Below are 18531 nucleotides of genomic sequence, written 5' to 3' on the forward strand. Positions count from 1 at the left end.
ACAGAACTTGAATATTGCTATCAAGCATGCAAAAAACAGCCTCTTTTTGCCACAAGTGTTTTGCAGACAATATTCTGCAGCTTCATAATGTTGAATGTGTCCACATAACATCTGTTGTAACATTATGCAATAAACAGTATAACTCAGATATTCAGTTAATTAATTAATTTTAAGAAACCCAGTGCTTGCTTCTGTTGAAGTAAACCTTATTAAGTTCAGCTAAATCCCTGCCTCTCAAGTCAATGTGTGCTGCACTGCAATTTGAGGACTGGAGTTGCATGGCATCTAAAGGTACCCAAACGAAATGTGTGTGTGTGTTTTTTAAGCTAGAATAGTATAGTTTATAATAGTTTTTGATCATCTAGATTCAGACCAGTGACAAAGAATAAAATAGTCAATAGTAACTGATAAAAAAGGTTATTGATTTGGAAAGCTTTTTTCTGAATTAAAGTTGCATGGCTGTGCTTCAGTAGGCTTTGTGACGTGTTTGGTATATGCTGAAGAGCTTGTAGGTAGAGCAGACATCCTTGGGCTTATTTTTCACAGCTAAAATAGTCACAGGAACAAGTTATCCATTGGAAATTATAAGCGGTATATCACTAAGACAATGGTAGAGGTAAAAAAAGATTAAATAATAGATTGATGTACATACCCAAACTGCTTTTCTGTGTGCATGTATTTGGTCTATGTGTCTGTGCTTCAGTTTTTTAAGGCTTTCAGTTTTATATTGGAACAAAGGTATTTGTTTTGGATATTGGCTGGATTCCTCCAACACAATAAGCGAGATCCAAACTAATCATATTATGTCTTATTGTAATGGGGGAAACCAGCCACTGAGTAAATAAGTGTGCCCTTAAAGTACATTGAGAAATCTTGCTTTATTTCAAGAATCCATTTGCATGTTGATAAAAAGTAAAATAAATGTCTCCTTCAGATTGACTTCTGCTGGAATTCTGCTGTCTCCATGCATACATTCATGCAGATTTCTTAGCCATAATAAAGGTAGTTTGCCATTTCCTTCTTCAGGGATGTTGTTTGCCTTCCTAATTTGTTTCTTATACTTGTACAGTGTTTAACCTATATGCAGAATATATATTGAGGGAAGCTGGATTGGAAGGTGAAAGTGGATTTAAAATTGGAGGTAGAAACATCAATAACCTGTGGTATGATGATAACACTGTTGAAAATGCATAGGATCTGCAGGCTCTAGTAATAAAAGTCAAGGAGCACAGTGAAAAAATAGGATTAATTAGCTCTTCATGGGGCTACCCTTGAAGGGTATCCAGAAGCTACAGCTGGTTCAAAATACAGCTGCACGGATGATATTAGGTGCCCCTAGAATGGCACATGTAACACCTTTACTGTGGGAGCTGCATTGGGTGCCAGTTTGCTTCTGGGTCCAATTCAAGGTGTTGGTTATTACCTTTAAAACCCTACATAGCATGGGTCCAGGTTACCTAAGGGACCGTCTCATCCCCATTACATTAACCCATCCCACCCGGTCAGGCAGAGAGGGCATGTTGTGGATCCTGTCAGCAAGGGAATGTCGGCTGGTGGGGCCCAGGAGGAGACCCTTCTCTGCCGTTGCCCCTGCCCTTTGGAATATTCTCCCCCCAGAGGTGTGGCGGGCTCCTACCCTCCCAGCTTTCTAAAAAGGCTTAAAGACGTGGCTCTGTCAGTATGCATGGGGTGATATGGGCTCTACCCCTCCCTGGGGTTGTCAGCCCCCTGATGATGCTCCCTGGAATTACAAGCAAATTCTCCATCTTCTTGGAGCCCATTTATTTTTAGGATTGTTTTTATGTTGTATTTTAATGAGTTTTTATCTTGTTGTAAACCGCCCAGAGTCGTTTCACAAAATGGACAGTGACAAATTTGATAGATAGATAGATAGATAGATAGATAGATAGATAGATAGATAGATAGATAGAGGTTATATATAAAGATGATCAAATTAACAACAGATACAGTGCTCACCCTTAGAATTAACAAGATATTGAAGTGGTGGATAGCTTCTTCATTTTAGGATCAACTATCATCAGTAAAGGAACTAGCAGTCAAAAAATACAGTACTCAGATGCCAGGATGTATCTATACTTATGAAGATCAGAATCATGCAGGCAATGGTATTCCCCGTGACACTCTATGGTAGTGAAAGTTGGACTTTGAAGAAGTAGGATAGAAAGAATATTGATGCTTTTGATATTTGGTGTTGGAGAAGACTCCTAAGAATACCATGATAGCCAGGAAAACAACAAATAGATCATCAAACAATTCAGTCCAGGCACAAATTACCAGGGTCAAATTATCATACTTCGGACACATTATGCAAAGATCTAGCTCTCTGGAGAAGTCTGTAATGCTGGGAAGGGTGGAAGGAAAGAGAAAAATAAAACAATTAGCAGCAAGGTGGATGGACTGAATTACAGCAATGATGGGTACACTGCTGGAAAACCTGAAGGACCCAGTTGGGGACAGATCCTCCTGGAGAAAATCTGTGTGGTCACTAAGAGTCAGCACCAACTTAATGACACATGATCAATATGTGTATACCACTGAATCAGACCAACTCACAATGGTTTATAAGCAGATGAAACCAAAATACAATCAAATTGCAAAAGTAAAACAATAAAAAAAATAATGATGGGCACCAGACTCAATGAACTTATCAGTAATTATACTTCAAAGGCCCTATGGAAAAGTTTGATTTTGATGGCCTTTTGGAATTATGCTAAGATGAGGCCAACTGGGCCTCTTGGGAGAGGTTGTTCCCCAAAGTACTCTCTGAATGTCTCCCGTTCAAGTATTGACCCAGTTTAGCTTCAGAGCCCATACAGAATTTACCAATGGTGCCACCTTCACAGATTATGTTGATAAAATCTTAGCACAATTTCACCAAGTTTAGATTCATCTACATTTGTATAGCTTTGCGTAGTATTTAGCAGCAAATTGTTGATAGCTAACAACCTGGCACATAAATGTCTGATATAGGTATATTATGAGAAAATGTATATTCAGAAAATCCTTGAGTTTGATCCTTAATTAACATTTTATTTCTATAAAACACATAAACAATATACTGCCACTTATTCGGGATGTGCAAAAGTTGCCAATCCTGGAATAGAATATTGTGGAAAACCCAGAAACATTCCATTTTTGTCCAGAGCATGCTGAACTTCCTCCTGGACTGTGCCATTCTAGCATCTGCGTCTGGTTTGGAGGATTTATTTATGAAAACTGATGAACCTCCCATGGAATGGTATAGCCCAAGAGGAGGTTTGGCATGCTCTGAGCGAATGGGAACATTCCAGTCTTCTCTGGAACATTCCGTTCCCAGATCAATGAATTTTGCACTGCTTAGTGTCTAGAAAGTGCCATTACCATGATATCTTACCAAGTGTATTACCAATCCATATTAATAGTTACTGTTAGAAAATAGTAGTTAGAGACAGAAATAAGTTCTACTATTTCTAATGCTAAATGCATTCATTCATTCATTCATGCAGAAGTATTTAGCTGGATCTTTTAAAGTAAGCACAATAATATTTAAGCTTAATTGCAGAAGCAGTTCCATTATTTACTGGTTAACTGTGTAACCAGGAGATGCAGAATTTAAGGCAATAATCATTTATATAACTGCATGTACTTATTTACTTCTGAGACTTACTTTTGAGCTGATAAATGTATAAAAGCTTTTTATATGAAGTCTGAATTCTCACACTGCATTAAGACATTGTGGTTTGAAAATAGAGGTTTATAGTTTAGCATTCTTGTTTGAGCAAACGTTGCTTACCCCAATGTGTGAACCTAGCCAGTCCTGTGAATACCCTTTAAACTTTTAGTCTTTATTTATAATGAAAATCTCAGAAGGATTTTTTTCCCCTGATTAACGGACATTAGACAGGAAGAAGACTGCTCCTATGTTTTCCTTTGAAGACTGAGTTCAAGCTAAGTCAGCTTGAGGAATTTATGCTAGAGAATTTAGCTCTAAAAGGCTTTGGTGTCTTACGTTGTTATGGGATGTAGTGATAGGAAAAATTTCATTTGTGCCTTATGCATGCCAGCACTCCAGCATGTCTTTTGAAGACAAGAATAAAGCCTAGCAGCATTATGTTTCTTTGATGTTGTCAGAATTCCAACAATGACTGTATTTGTTTGGTGTGGTCTTCTAATGGTTAGCAGATAGGGAAATTTTGCTTGGCATTCCGCCCCTACTGCATACTTTGCTCGGGTGATGTCTTTCTGTCCTGCAATTAGAAGAATAGTATTATATTGTGGAAAAAGAAAAAAGAAGTGCCCTCTGTCAAATATCTGTAGCCGCTTTTTCTTGACCTCAAATAAGGGTTACTTCAAGGGAAATTCTGAAAAGGGTTTGTAAAGTATTTCTGATAGGAAGACTTAATACGTTGAGAGAGAATAAGAGATGAAGAATGTAATGAAGAGGGGGGGCTTTTTTTAACATCAGAAAATGATATTTTTAAAAGCGTTCTGCCTTCACCCAAGAGCTCCCCAGCCAGAGAGTATTAAGAGGCTAGCCTGCAGCAGGATTCCAGTCTCAGAATTATGTAGTGAAGCTTTAATTGCTCATACACATAATTAATCTGGTTCATATTATAAACTAAGCCATAATGTGATATGTTTGGTTTTACCATACAGTAATCTTTCATGTTAACCCAGCAATTGTGGTTTGCTAACTACATTTTATGGGTAAGCTTATTGTATGAAGCCAGCTGATTGTTTTATTCAGGGAGAAACTAATCATGGCTTAGTGTGCTCTCTATCATAGGCCTGTTCTTGAATTCAGACTTGCCTCATATGACGTATTTATCTAAGTTCTTCCCCTGGCTTCTATTATTCCCTCTTACTCCCATTCTTAAATATATTACATTGGGCTCCCATTTTTGAAAGGTGCCTATTGGTTTTCCCCTCATACCTGTTTAGTGAATCTGGGAGCCGGATGGATGGGGCACATGGCAAACAATTTTCCGTCTTGTCCATTACTCTGTAGTTCGTTTTGTACAACAAAGAGCTCTTGGTAGAAAAAATGGAATTAAACATAGACCATCTGTCCATATGTCAGTTACCATTCTATCTTATGGAAAATGTATGTGTGGCCACATCCACACAGCTACTTTACTATGCTCCCACTCCATTGTAGAGCTGCCAGGAAATCATGTCACCTTAAATCATGCTATCCCCCCCCCCCCCCCGCACATTCTTAACGCACATGTGGAATGGATTCTGTGCTGCCCTGCTGTTTTTTTTTTTAAAAAAACCTTGACATGAAGGGTCAGTTGGATGCATGTTCATCCTAACAGCCACAAGATGGCAGCAAAGATTGAGAGGTTTTTTGTTTTTGTTTTTTAATGGGCTGCCATTCAATGGCTGTCCAGATTTGTGCACCCAGGATGCAGCAAGTGGGAAAGCACGCTTGAGAGTTTGAGAAAGGAGTTAGGCTGTGGGAGGTAATGTGGAAGCTATAAACAACCGTAAGGACATAATGTGAGGAGAGGAAGCAAGAAGTCAAGACTCCCCTGGGAGCAGCAGCCACTGGAAAAGGAATGCTCAACTACACAGGCCACAGAGCAAGAGCAAGCCCTTTGAATTGCACATTCAACTACTGGCATTAAGCCAGGGATGAGCTAGTCAATTTTTGTGCTTTGTAATCTGTAGATCAACAGAGGGATCTTTTCAGTCACCAGATGGCAGAAAAGAGTTAAAGGTTTTTTTATCTCTTAGCTGCCATCTAGTGATCATGATAATTTGCATAGGTGACATGCAGCCATTGGATAAGTGTTGTTAAAGAGTTGGAGTATGGGAAAACAGCAGCCACAGAGAAGGGAATTTCCTGCTATCAGGCTATCAAAGGACAAGAGCCAAGTTCTTTTGATGACACTTTCTATTACTTGCATTAAGAATGAATGTAATTTCAAGGCTATGCGCTCTCTAGTTTGACCAGTTCACAACTCATTAAAATAAGTGACTGCAGAAGCTGGGGTTTTGATTTCCTTTGCAGCCAAAAGAAGATGGGTCGGCAGAGAAGGTGCGGTCCCACAGAAAACCAGTAGAATAATAGAAGAATAAAATTGCTGGCACGAAGCATGTCATTGCAGGCTGCCTCCCCAATGCACATCATTGAATACTATGATACCTACAATATAACATCCTGAGGAGGATTTTAGGGAAAACACCATTTCCGGAGTGACTCAGCTGCAGAAGACATTGAAAGACAGGCAGAGGTGTGTGGATATATGCTCAAGAAATGGTTAATGCGCTGCCCTAATGCTAGGGCAAGGAAACTGTATGGTTTGCTGCAAGTCTTTCTCCTGAGTCTGCTCTGTTTCAGCAAGAAATTTGGTTCTAAGCCTTTAGAGCTCCATTGAATCAGAATACTATGTAGCCCTCCATATAGGATTTTTTTTAATCTTCTTGAAATATAGAGCTGCAGAAATGAAAAACGATTTGTATCACCCGATACGCTTAGGATAGAAGGTTCCTTCATGACCTTCTATCCTATTTGCTTCTGTTATAGCTAAAATGGTCATTTAGAGCGGGTGAAGCTGACCTGATGCAGGAGCCATTGTCTAGGCAAAAAGAGCTGAAGCATTTTTTAAGCCCAGACACCCGGGTAACATTTGGAAGTGGTTCAGACCAACTCCTCCCTAATTCACTGAACTATAAGGACGAGGAGGAGGTACAGTGCAATCACACTTGCAAGATTCTGTTAATTACAGCCAATCTCAATAAAAGTAAGTTTTAGCCTTTCTGTGAAGCTGATTTCCTGGTCTTGTCTACATAATGGGGCTGACAGTGGGACACATCTTTTCTAATTCTGCCAGCTCACCAGTCTTCCACCTAAAATTATTCATGCCAGCAGGGCATTTAGGAGATAGACTCTGCCTTTTCTACTTTCATTTCTCTCACTTTTTGGGCTTAGAAATAGTTTCCCATCAAATCACTGTCCTGCCTGTTGTGGTATCCATTTGGTTTTTCTCTAGCAGGTTTCTTGCAATATGCTTGTTTCCCTCCATAGACACCAAATCACATCTGTTGTGTGCAGTTGTATGGAATGAATTGGTTGCCATGATTAGAAAAGAGTTTTCTCTGTCTCTGACAAAATAGTTGTTTGCAGGGTGTTACCATGAGGACATCCAATGTGTGGAATAAAGAGAACACTAAAGCTTATAAAAACAAGACTTGGTTATTACTATCTTAATCACTGAGACATGGAAATGTAAGCTGGATTTTTTTTAATCTTCTTGAAATATCTACTGTCATCTGGTATTGTTGGATGGTTTCCCTTTATAAGAAGTTGCAGGGTATATTTACTTATTACTGATGAATGTAAGTGGCTTATAAAGTTAGTACAATGTCAACAATGAAAATATACAAAACCAGACTAAAAACTAAATTCAATAAATATTCAAAGCTCATCTTCCACACAATACCCTTCTCTCACAACCTAAGAAAACATTCCTGTAATTCATCTACAGGAAATCCTTCAGTCCCTGAAAGCTCTGCAAAAATGCCACATCTTAACCATGTCTTATTAGTTTATTTCTGCTGGTATTGTTCTTTTCTGCTTTACTGCTAGAGGTACATAGCATCACAACTCAGGTAGTCGTCAGGTTACAATAGCAATTCCGGCAGTCCCAGTTGTCGTTAAATGAGGACCACGCAAGTTGTTAAGTGAGGACCTCACATGACCACTATTTGTGGCTTCCCCATTGACTTTGGTTGTGGGAAACTGGCAGGGAACATTGGAAATCATGATCATGTGACAGCAGCTTGCTGCAATGACTGGAACTACAAGAACCTGTTGTAAATACCGTTCATTCAGCACCATCATAACTTTGAATGGTCACTGAATGAATAGTAACCTGAGGACTACCTGTAGTATTAGGCTGGTATAATAGTTCTTGGATAGGTCTGTCCTTTCTGCATGTTGCCAGATTCGGCACTTTGCTTTGTATTTACCAGATTACTACTTTGTTGAAGAATTGAGCTACTTATATTTCTAACTGTTTAACATATTACTTGTACTCTTCTGAAATTGCATTTCTAGTGTCAGACAGTGCACTACTGAGATTAAAACTCAGCTTCATTTTACATTAAGAGGTCCTCACAATGACCTAAATCCAGAAAACTGTTGTCATAAGGAAGTCTAATAGAAAGCTGCAGTCATAGGAGTAGAGAAATGTAGTATTGGATATATTCTGAAGCATCAGATTTCAGAATTACTTGTAGTTTATGAGAACCCTTATGCTGACTTAGTCTGTGTTAATTGGAGAGAAACTTTGAAAAACTATGAGAGCATTGTTAGAAAGCATTATTTGCTTTGGGAATAAGAGTATGATGGGTAAATCCTGGGTTAGATTTCACAAGTGATAGTGTGGTTTGGTTTGGCTTAGTGCAGGAATGCCCACAGGGTAGTCAAGGTCAGACTGAGGAAAGCAGCCTCCTGCCATTGTGACACAAGCCCCGCCCTTTTTGTATAACCATTGTGACATCACGTGCATGCCCCAAAGGAGAGTGGAGTTTGCGTCACAACATTGCTTTCATCATTTTGACAAGAGCAAGAAGCTTCTGTGGATGCCCATGACTGTTGTAGTTTATTCAATAAATAGTGGCTAACCAAAGCATGTGTGAACTCAGTTATTCTCCCTTTTCCCCAGCATTATAGTTTCCCCAAATGATCTTTTTTTCAGTTTCATCTATAATGTTCTTCTGGATATCCTTTCCTAATACATATTTTTCCTTTTTTATCTTGAGTATGATTCCTTAGCAAAATAATTATTACACATAAAACACTATGATCTTTCATCTCCCCTCAATGAACAATTACATCTGTTATTTCTGTTTTCATCTATGGGCATTTTTTTTTATACAGCTTCTTGCAGTTTTAATTTGTTGTTTTACCATTTTTATTTTAAATTGCAGAGCTAGAAGCCCAAGGATTTTACTCAAAATGACATTAGGAACAGAGATTACCTCATTTCTCAAGGCCTCTTCTTATAGCGCAGCTGATCGAAATTTCCTGAAATGGGATCTGTCACCAGAGCAGATTAGAACAAGAACTGAAGAACTTATCAAGAAAGCAAAGCAAGTTTATGACAATGTTGGGATACTTGATGTGGAAAAAGTCACTTATGAGAACACTGTACAGGCTCTAGCAGATTTAGAAGTGGAGTATTCAGGTATGTACGACATAGCTAGTATCAGTCTCAGTTGGCTTCGTAAGAAGGGAATTAAAATCTGAGATAGAAAGAGGAAAAGATTGTGCAATATTATTTTATGGTAAAGGTGCTTGTGGCAAAAGATGGTCTGATCACATATAGCACCTAACAATGTCATTTCTTTGGGAGTTTTTTTGACATTTTTTAAACTCTCTGATCAGCCTTGAAAATTTGCCTAGAAGTCTAAAGTGACTCTATCTCTGCTTAATCTACCTTGCCTCACAAGGTTGTTATGGTAAAAAAAAACAAAGGAGAAACTCATTAGGCAGTGCTGGGAGCTTCTGAATGAAGGGAAGGAGCCAAATAAAAATGGATTTTTATGTTTTAGTGTTATGAAAATTATCTGCTTCATATAAAGTGATTGGAAATAACTCCCTGCAGGTAGATGTATTTCTCTTCTTCTGAATTAGTAGGTTGCTCAGCAAAACAAAAAAAATTCCAAAAAATATTCAGAAACCATTTAACATTTTGGAAAGTTGTGTTCCAAGGATGGGAAACTGTTATCCTCTAGATGCTGCTCCACTACAGTTTACCACAACCCTAAGCAGAAGGGCCAGTGAGGAGAGATGCTGGGGTTGTAGTTCATTAGGTGGAGGTATACTAGTTTTCCACCATTTCTTTATTTAGTATTACTGATTTAAATTAGGTATATAAAATATTAACTAATTTGTATGCCTTTTTTTACTAAGGATAGGTTTCATAAACTAAAGCCAGATCCTTTTTATTATTGCTGCTCTTGTTCTTAAAAATATAACTCATTTGTTTATTAAATATGTATTTGATTTGTCTTTATAGCAGCTTGATATCCTACAGAAGTCTCTGGTGTATGTATAATACATGTCTCAGTAACCATATTTTTAAAACTTTAAATGATATATTTGAAATGGGAAAGTCTCTCCCTCCAAACACTTAAAGTAAATTAGTCTACGGTATTATCAGGTGTATTTTCTTTGAGAGTTTTGTTTTTGTCTCCTGATAGTGGAAAGAAGCATATTGGATTTCCCACAACACGTATCCCCTGATAAAGACGTCCGTGCAGCAAGTACCGAAGCTGATAAAAAGCTTTCTCACTTTGATGTTGAGATGAGCATGAGAAGGGATGTGTTCCAGAGGATTGTCCATTTACAGGTAAATAGAAAGAAAGATTACTGGATGTTTGCAGAGGTCTTTATAATGAAAAGTATTGCAAACAATTTTAATAGTGCTTTCATCATCTTTGTCAGCTGTTATCTCTTTAAAAATAACAGAAGAGACACTATAGTTAAATACCTTTGGAAGTCACCAAGTTGAAGAACATAATAACATAAGAGCCTTGCAGGATTAGGTGAAAAGTCCACATAAAGTGACATAGTAGCTGCATACGTATATTCTTGAAGTTCATAAGCATGATGGGGGAATGAGAGGAGGGCTTATTGATTTGATATTTATAGTATACTGCCTATGATTCAAGAAGTAAGATGGGTCCATCAAAATTAATGTCTTGATTAATTTGTTCAGTTCCCTTTTGGTACCAACTTCATAAAGGAAGGATGGCATAAAGGACTATGGCTAGGGCTAGTATTCCTAAGAAAGGCCACCACAGAAATGGGTAAAATTGTCACCAGACTTGATGAAAGGCACACTCAATCACTACTGCCACGTGATCATCAGAAGTAGAGTCCGGTTCAGAAACCCTCCAAAGCTATCAATGCAATTCCTGGAAAAAATTGGTAAGTGGGTTCTTTTGGCCATTACTGGAGACACACAGAAAGGCTGGGTGAAAGCACTTTATTGTGTTTCAGCATGTACCCAGTACAAGCCTCTAGTCCCCTTTACCCCACTGTCCCTTGTGGGTGCAGTTTATTCTAGATAGGCTGAGTTGACTTAAAAGCACCCTGTAACAGTATGTGGGAATGACTTTGGGAGACAAGAGGAAGAGCCGCAGCCTAGACAACTGTCACGCAAAAGGTATCTCAGCCCACAGGAGCAGAGGGGGTGTGGGAAGCGTTTCAGAAGGGACCCTCCCTGGTTTTCCAGAGAGTAAAGGGAAAGGAGGGGAGGAATACTTTCAGACTTGCAAGATTCTGTTACTGTAACCTTACAATAAAGATAGAGCTAGTATTCATTGTTGTGCCTCTTGTCTGGACTGCCTCAAAGGGCTAACACACCCGGACCCTTTCACATAGAGTTTGCCAACTTGGTTGGGTAACCAGGTCCTTGGGTTACTTGCCTACTTTGGGGTTGGAACAGTCTTGGCTTGGTTGCCACAGGGTCTCTTGTTTCAGAACTGGCCACCTTCAGGCTGCAAGGCAGGGTTGTTCTCAAGGTCTAAGATGAGCTCTAAGCAGGGCAGCTGCTGAGTATCAAACTGAGCTTCCAAGCAGTATTTCAGGCAAAGTTGTGGCTGCTTCCCACGGTTCTTGTCTTTGTGGCTGAAATATTTGATCCTGATGAGCCTTGCCATCTGGTAGCAGTAGTAGCTGTTGCTGCTAAAGTCACTCCTTTGTCAGCTCTACTTCTGCCATCACAGCCTTCCTTCATTTTCTTGCTGTTTGCCCACACCCTTCCCCCATCGTTAGCTCTCCCTTTAATCCTAATTCTCAGCTGGGGCAAGTGAGTCAACCTCTCTGGCTACAGAATAGTCACAACATAGAAGAGTTCAGGGTGTGGCTAGATTAGCCAGTTATGGACACCATTACATATCCTAAAAAGCTGGGTGTGGCCAAACAGCCATCTGGGAATACTGACATGGATACAGGGGAAGTGGGGCTGGGCTAGTCAGGCTGTTCTGTAGTAGCTTTTCCAGCTGGCTGGTTCCTTTTTTCCTGCAGAACTTTGGGAAGGCCAGGGGGCACCATTTGAGCTGGCAACAGCCACCCTGGTCATACTGTTACCATGCAGCCTTTTTAAAGTGCAGAGATGCCATTTCAGCCTGCAGCAACAGCTAGTATATCATACTGGGCTGCTTTTCTCCTTTTCACAAAACAGGTAGTCCTCACTTAACGACCATTCGTTAAGCTCGCACTTATGACAGTTGCAGCATCCTGGTGTACATGATCGTCATTTGTAACCTTCTCAGCCAGCTTCGGGCAAGAAAAATCAATGGGGAATCACGTGATTCACTTAACGACTGCATGATTCGCTTAATGATCACTGCAAAAAAGGTAGTAAAATTGGACGCAACTCACATAACAACCACCCCGCTTAACAACGAATTTTACGCTCCCTATTGTCGTTAAGCAAGGACTACCTGTAATATTAGGTAGTTTACTGTCTGGATTCAGTTTGCTTTCCCAGTCTGATCCGTCACATTGATGCTGTGGTGTATATTTGGTTGGTGTACACCTATAAAAGAGAAGTTTACTTTTCTGTGAGCAGTATATATCATTTCTGCTAATGCACACATTTGGCCCTCTCCTCTTGATAGGGATAGCCAACGAATATGCAGCCTCACCAGCAACCTTCCTTGTGAGTGAAAACTGAGAAGACCACCACTGCTAAGCCCAAGTAGACAGTGAGGGAGAAATAAATAAAATGCACCTGTCTGTCTGCTTGCTGCCTGTGGAAAAGTTTTCTTACAGAATCAGACCTTTCACTATTTGCTTCCAACAAAAGTAGTTTACTTAGGATTATATCACCTAGGCCTGGAGCTTAAAGAATTGCAGATCTGAGGTATCTGGAGTCACTGCTTTTTTGTTTGCATAGAGCTAGAGATCTGAAGAGGGAAGACCTTGTATGTGCCTGTCGTCATCCATCAGATCACTCCCTGGTCAATTTTAGATTGACAGTTCATGTAAATGTCTTCAGGGATGGAGGATTATGTACTTAAATGTCTGGTGGACATGGATAGTTTACTGAATGTACTTAGGATATTTCCCACATTGTCTGTTGGTGACAATGCTCATGTCCTTGTTACCCTGTAGAATGTGGATACGGTTCAATGTTGCTTCTAAGGGTTACCTTCGTAAAGCCAAATTAATCCTACTTTTTTCTAGGGAGTTGAGTGAGATAAAGCAAATGGAACTCTCAGGATGGATCGTATGGGACTCGTGTGAATGCCCATTTAAATTCCTATTCTGTGGCAGTGGAGGCAATAGGAATACTTCTTTACTTCCATTGTGCTGCACAGAACAGGCTGGCATTGCTCTCCCATAATGTGCAGTATCTTTTTCAACATGCTTATTAGAGAGAGCCAGAACAATTAATGGCGTGCTATCAGCAATTTGTATAATTCTTTATGAACATAATTGATTAGATTTGCCTTGATTTGGACTCCAGCATTGGGATGTAACTTCAGCAATCACTTGTCCTGTAATTTTGGATTCTTTCCAACTTATGCAGCTCAAGAATGTGGGTGTGTGTGGATAAATTAGGACCATCACCTACTTTTTCAGCTTTTGTCCCTCAGGGTCAGTTAAATCAGCCAGTGTGGCACAAGCCATATAGCTCAAGGAAGTAATCATTGTTTCCTTGCAGAAGGGGTACATTCCCAACCTGCCTAAAGGAGATGTTTCTCAGATTGGGAGATTTGTACAATTATAGGCCAGTTGCAAATATTAAATTTCTGGGAAAAATTATTAAGAACATGACGTCACAGTTCCAAACGGATTAGAATGATACAGGTAGTCTTCAAGATACGACCACTCATTCAGTGACCATTCAAAATTATGATGGCGCTGAATGAGTGGTACTTACGACCAGTCCTTGAAGTTCCAGCAGTTGCAGTACCCCTGCAGTCACATGATCGCAATTTGGCAGCTTGGCAACCAGCTCGCACTTATGATGGTTGCAGCATCCCATGGTCACATGATTGCTATTTGCAACCTTCCCTGCCAGCTTCCCACAAGCAAAGTCAATGGGGAAGCTGGGAGGGAAGGTCACAAGTGGCTCCTGTAAGTCTCTCCCACCACTTTTTCTCCCAAGGAGCCCTGGGATCTCGTATTCCATAGCACCCCCCGACTGCAGTCTGTAGCACATGCATACTCACAGCACCCCCTGCCCACTCCTGGTCCCCGCTGGCCCATCTGTGCTCTGTAGCACCTGCCTGTGGCCCCCACCAGCCCACCCACACTCCATAGCACTGGCCTATCCATGGCCCCTGCTTGCGCTCCATAGCACCTGCCCACAGCACCACACACACCCCACCCCATGCTCCTTGCCTGGGACTCCCACCTCTTCCCGCTTAATGACCTGTGCGGTCCTGGGGTTACGACAGCAACCGGGACTGCAATGCAGTCATGATGTTGCACTTTACAACCACATCACTTATCGAGAAAATTCCGGTCTCAATTACCATCATAACCCAAGGACTACCTGTGCTGATTTTCTGGATCTATTTCAGTCAAGCTTTCAACGGGATTATGATTCTGAAACACCTTCAGTTGATGGGTGAATTATTCTGGAAACTGGAAGAGGAAAGTGCAGCTCTGATAGTCCTTCTGGATTGCAGTATGAACATCTGTGGTATCCTTCTGGATTACCTGGCAGGGGTATTAAGGGCACTAGTATATGGTGGTTCTATGTTTCCTGTCAGGCTATGCCCAGAAAGCAAAGCTGGGAGTTTACTGTTTGATCTTCAACCCTAGACTTCCGCAATGTTCTGTCTAGCTGTTCGTACTGTTTAACAGCTATATGAAACTACTGGGGGAAGTTACCTTGAGTTTTGTGACATCGGTCCCTCAGCTCTGTTGCTCTTTATCATCCAGTTCCACGGAAGTAATTTGTACCCTTCAATGTTTCCTAAATTCAGTAATAGGCTAAATAAGGAAAAACTGGAAATAATGTAGACAAGATAGAGGTGCTGGATTCAAGGGTTGGATGGGGTTGCACTCCCACTGAAAGAGTAGGGTTATAGTCTGGGAGTGCTCCTTTATGCTTATCTGTCACTAAATTCCCTAATGGTGATTCTGGTGAGGAGCACCTTTCCACAGTTATGGTTAGTGAGCCACCTATGTCCCAACCTGAACTAGTCAGATTTGCTAATGGTTATCCAAGCTTTGGTTGGATCGCATCTTAAATGCAGCACACTCGATAGGGGGTTATCTTTGAAAACTGTCTGAATTTCCATTTGATACAAAATGTGTCAGCAAGGCCGTTACGTGGTACAGTCAATTCATGTGAGGCCTATATTGAAAAATCTGTACTGCTGGCCAGCAGCTTATTGGACAAGAGTTAATTTGATACTATTGTTCCTTAGAGCAATAAATGTCTTAGGGCCTGATTCTTTGCTTGATTTAAAGATTTAAGTGGAATATAAAATCAAACCAGAAAACCTTATACAAACCACACAGTCCCATTTACAGATACAGTCCCATTCTTTACAGATTCTCAGATTATAGTCCCATTCTTGGCTCTCTCAGATGTATGTTTTGAGTCATTATCCTGCTGAAAGACTCATGACCTGTGATTGAGATAGAGCTTTCTAACACTGGGCATTATGTTTCACTCCAGAATGCCTTGATAATCTTCTGATTTCATTGTACCCTAGCAGATTCAAGGTACCCGGTGCCCAAGGCAGCAAAGCAACCCAATAACATTATAGAGCTTCCTCCATTTTCATAGTAGGCATGCTGTTCTTTTCTTTAATAGCATCATTTTTTCTTCTGTGAACATAGAGCTGCTGTGACTTATCAAAAAACTCTAATTTTGTTTTCATGTGTCCAGAGGGCATTCTCCCACAGAATGTGGCTTGTCAACATGCATTTTAGCAAAGTGGCTTTTTTTGTGTGTCTGCCTTTTAGAAGTGGGGTCTTCCTGGGTCTTTTACCATGGAGGCCATTTTCAGTGAGACACCGATGGATGGTGCAACTTGATATTGTTGTACCTTGGTCTTGGAAATCAACCGGGATTTGTTTTGAAGTTTTCCTTGGTTCTTTGTCCACCATTCAAACTATTCTTCTGTTTAATCTGGGGTTAGTTTTCCTCTTGTGGCCATGTCCAGGGAGGTTGGCTACAGTCCATGGACTTTAAACTTTTTGATAATATTAGCATTTGTGCTCACAGGAACATGAAGCTCTTTGGAAATGGTTTTGTAGTCTTTACAATGCCTTCCTTCCTTCCTTCCTCCTCAGACAACTGCTTTTCTCACTCTTGTCCATGTTCACTGTTCGAACAATTACCCAAAAATGCCCAAGTATTTTTCTCCACTCAAATAGCTAAGTGACTGATTATGAGATTGAAGACATCTGTGATACTAATTAAATAGTCTGCTTGAGAGATCACTAAAATCCAATAATGTATTTTATCTTCTAAGTGATATCAGTAATTATGTTCATGCCATTTTCATTTGTTTTATTATTTACAAAAATATGTGAAATCATAGATCAAAAATGAAGTGTTTGCTCTATGGATTCTGGAATAAGAATGGTGGATGCCATTTCCTTCTTTCACAGCAAATTGGGATTCTTTGGGGAAAAGTGGAGGGTTACCAATACTTTTGGCCACATCTGTACATTAAATAGACTGTTGTAGTTAGTAAGCCAACAAGAATCTTACTTTTTTGTTTCAATTTATCTTTAAACTAGATTTTCAAAACTACCTGATGATCTTTGCTGAAGTTGTATGTAAACCCTTTATCCATGTCTGTTTTCTATAAAATCTACTCATCTTTGATTACTTGTCTTATACTGACAACTGTTATGTGGGGATTTTTTACACAAAAGGACAGCCGATTAAAAGGCTTCTTCAAGTCTTGATGACAGCTGAATTACTTTGGTGACACATTTCTTCGCTGCTCATTGGAGCATAGTTTTCCCCTTTTATATGATTAAACAATGCTCAGTCAGGAAGCCTGTCTCTAAAATTGATGATTTTCAATAGGAGATGCTCAGTTGCCTAGAGGTGTTGCCCTGCAACTTGATTTCTCTTTTGCTGATGAGCAGAAAAGAAGCATCCGGCTTGGTCTGTACAGCTAATGAATTCAGCCTCTCTTTGTTGAATGAAGGTTCTGCTCAAAAAAAAAGTGTCTCCACTCAGTTCACGTGATTCTCTGTGCCACAACACATTCCAGTTCTGAACTCTTATGTCTCAAAACTTCAAAAAACCATGAGTTTATAAGGAAGAGAAAAGAATGGAGAAATTTCCTTCTACCTACCACCTTCCACCAACTTTTCTCCATATTTGTAGAATGATACAGTGGGTTCATTCGCTTTAAGCCTTAATGCATCACACAAAAATTAAAATAGAAATATATTTTATCCAGTATGGCTTAGGGTTATGTATGAATACAATCCAAGAAACTGGCAAGAGTTTGTAAGCTGAATATAACATTGGTATAATTCCTTGCTTAGCACACATCTTCTGCATCAGTCCTTCCATATTCTGAACTGAACCATCACATCATGGCCAAAAAGCACATTAACTGAGAATTGCAACATTTAATGCTGTTATAGGGCCATGAACAAGCCTAAATATATATTGGAGTTGAAAATTCTCTCAAATGGGGATGACTTTAGGATGTCAAATATCCACATAAAGAGCATTGTTGTATAAAGAAGAGCATACCTGGGTAAAGAGAAGCAGTTCCAAAAATTGTGTGTGTGTGTGTGTGTGTGTGTAAACATTTGTTGAAGGTAGCCTGTTAGTTTCAATCTTCATTAAGAGTATCTTGGGTTGGTAGGTGGCCAGGATCTTCCTGAAAAGAAATCTCCCTCCCACCTTCAGAGCTGCAGAGGAGCAACACTCCTGACCTGCTATGGTTGGAAATAGTTTTAACTCTTCTACCCTCCAACCAATTTTATTCCCAGATCCATTGTTAGGAGGAGAAGAATGCAGTATTTCTCTGCTGAGACAAATAATGTTCTGCCTTTGTCTACCCCAACCAAGACTTTGACTGGGTACATACATCATGCTAAAAAACCATTTTAAACCATAGTATGTTTACTAAACCGTAGAAGAAATAGTTCCTCTTCTTGCTCTAAACTGTGTCTTACTCAGGTGTCACAAAATACATGCAATCATGAACCTGTTAACATCTTCATGATATCTCAGAATGACCTGATTGCTTAGGTACAAAGACAAATGAATTTGTTAGAGCTGAGTTTGCCTTTATGTCTATGAATGTTTGTTGCTATTTGCTATTATTAAAACATTAACAAGAGTTCTGCCCTTGTGAACTGCAAACGTTTATCATGGTTTTTCCTGTTAATTCATATAGTAAGGATGAGGTGGTTGATTATTTTATATGCCTTTGACAAGAATGCTCCTGTTCTTACATTAAATTACTTATGCCTGTAATGAGTGAATTAAAGGCTCAGCCTTCTGCCCTTCAGACAGAAATCTGAAAACTTCTTAGGATTGGCAGAAAGAATAATATATT

General features: G+C 39.8%; 1 protein-coding gene across 2 annotated transcripts in view; it reads left to right on the plus strand.

Annotated features, from left to right (window-relative positions):
• The window catches only part of NLN (neurolysin), a 45462-nt gene that overhangs the window by 656 nt on the left and 26275 nt on the right, over positions 1-18531 (plus strand). Inside the window, exons 2-4 of one of the 2 annotated variants that reach the window (XM_025173246.2) lie at positions 6017-6239; positions 8941-9197; positions 10216-10364. In XM_025173246.2, coding sequence (XP_025029014.1) covers positions 8969-9197; positions 10216-10364 — 378 coding nt within the window. In that variant the 5' untranslated portion in view covers positions 6017-6239; positions 8941-8968. The remainder of the gene's footprint in view (positions 1-6016; positions 6240-8940; positions 9198-10215; positions 10365-18531) is intronic. The other variant, XM_007438337.4, reaches the window with a different exon arrangement.

This window comes from Python bivittatus, unplaced genomic scaffold (assembly GCF_059951505.1).
Source record: "Python bivittatus isolate LINGU-HERP-01145 unplaced genomic scaffold, Pbiv_v1 ctg000850_np1212, whole genome shotgun sequence".
Taxonomy (NCBI): domain Eukaryota; kingdom Metazoa; phylum Chordata; class Lepidosauria; order Squamata; family Pythonidae; genus Python; species Python bivittatus.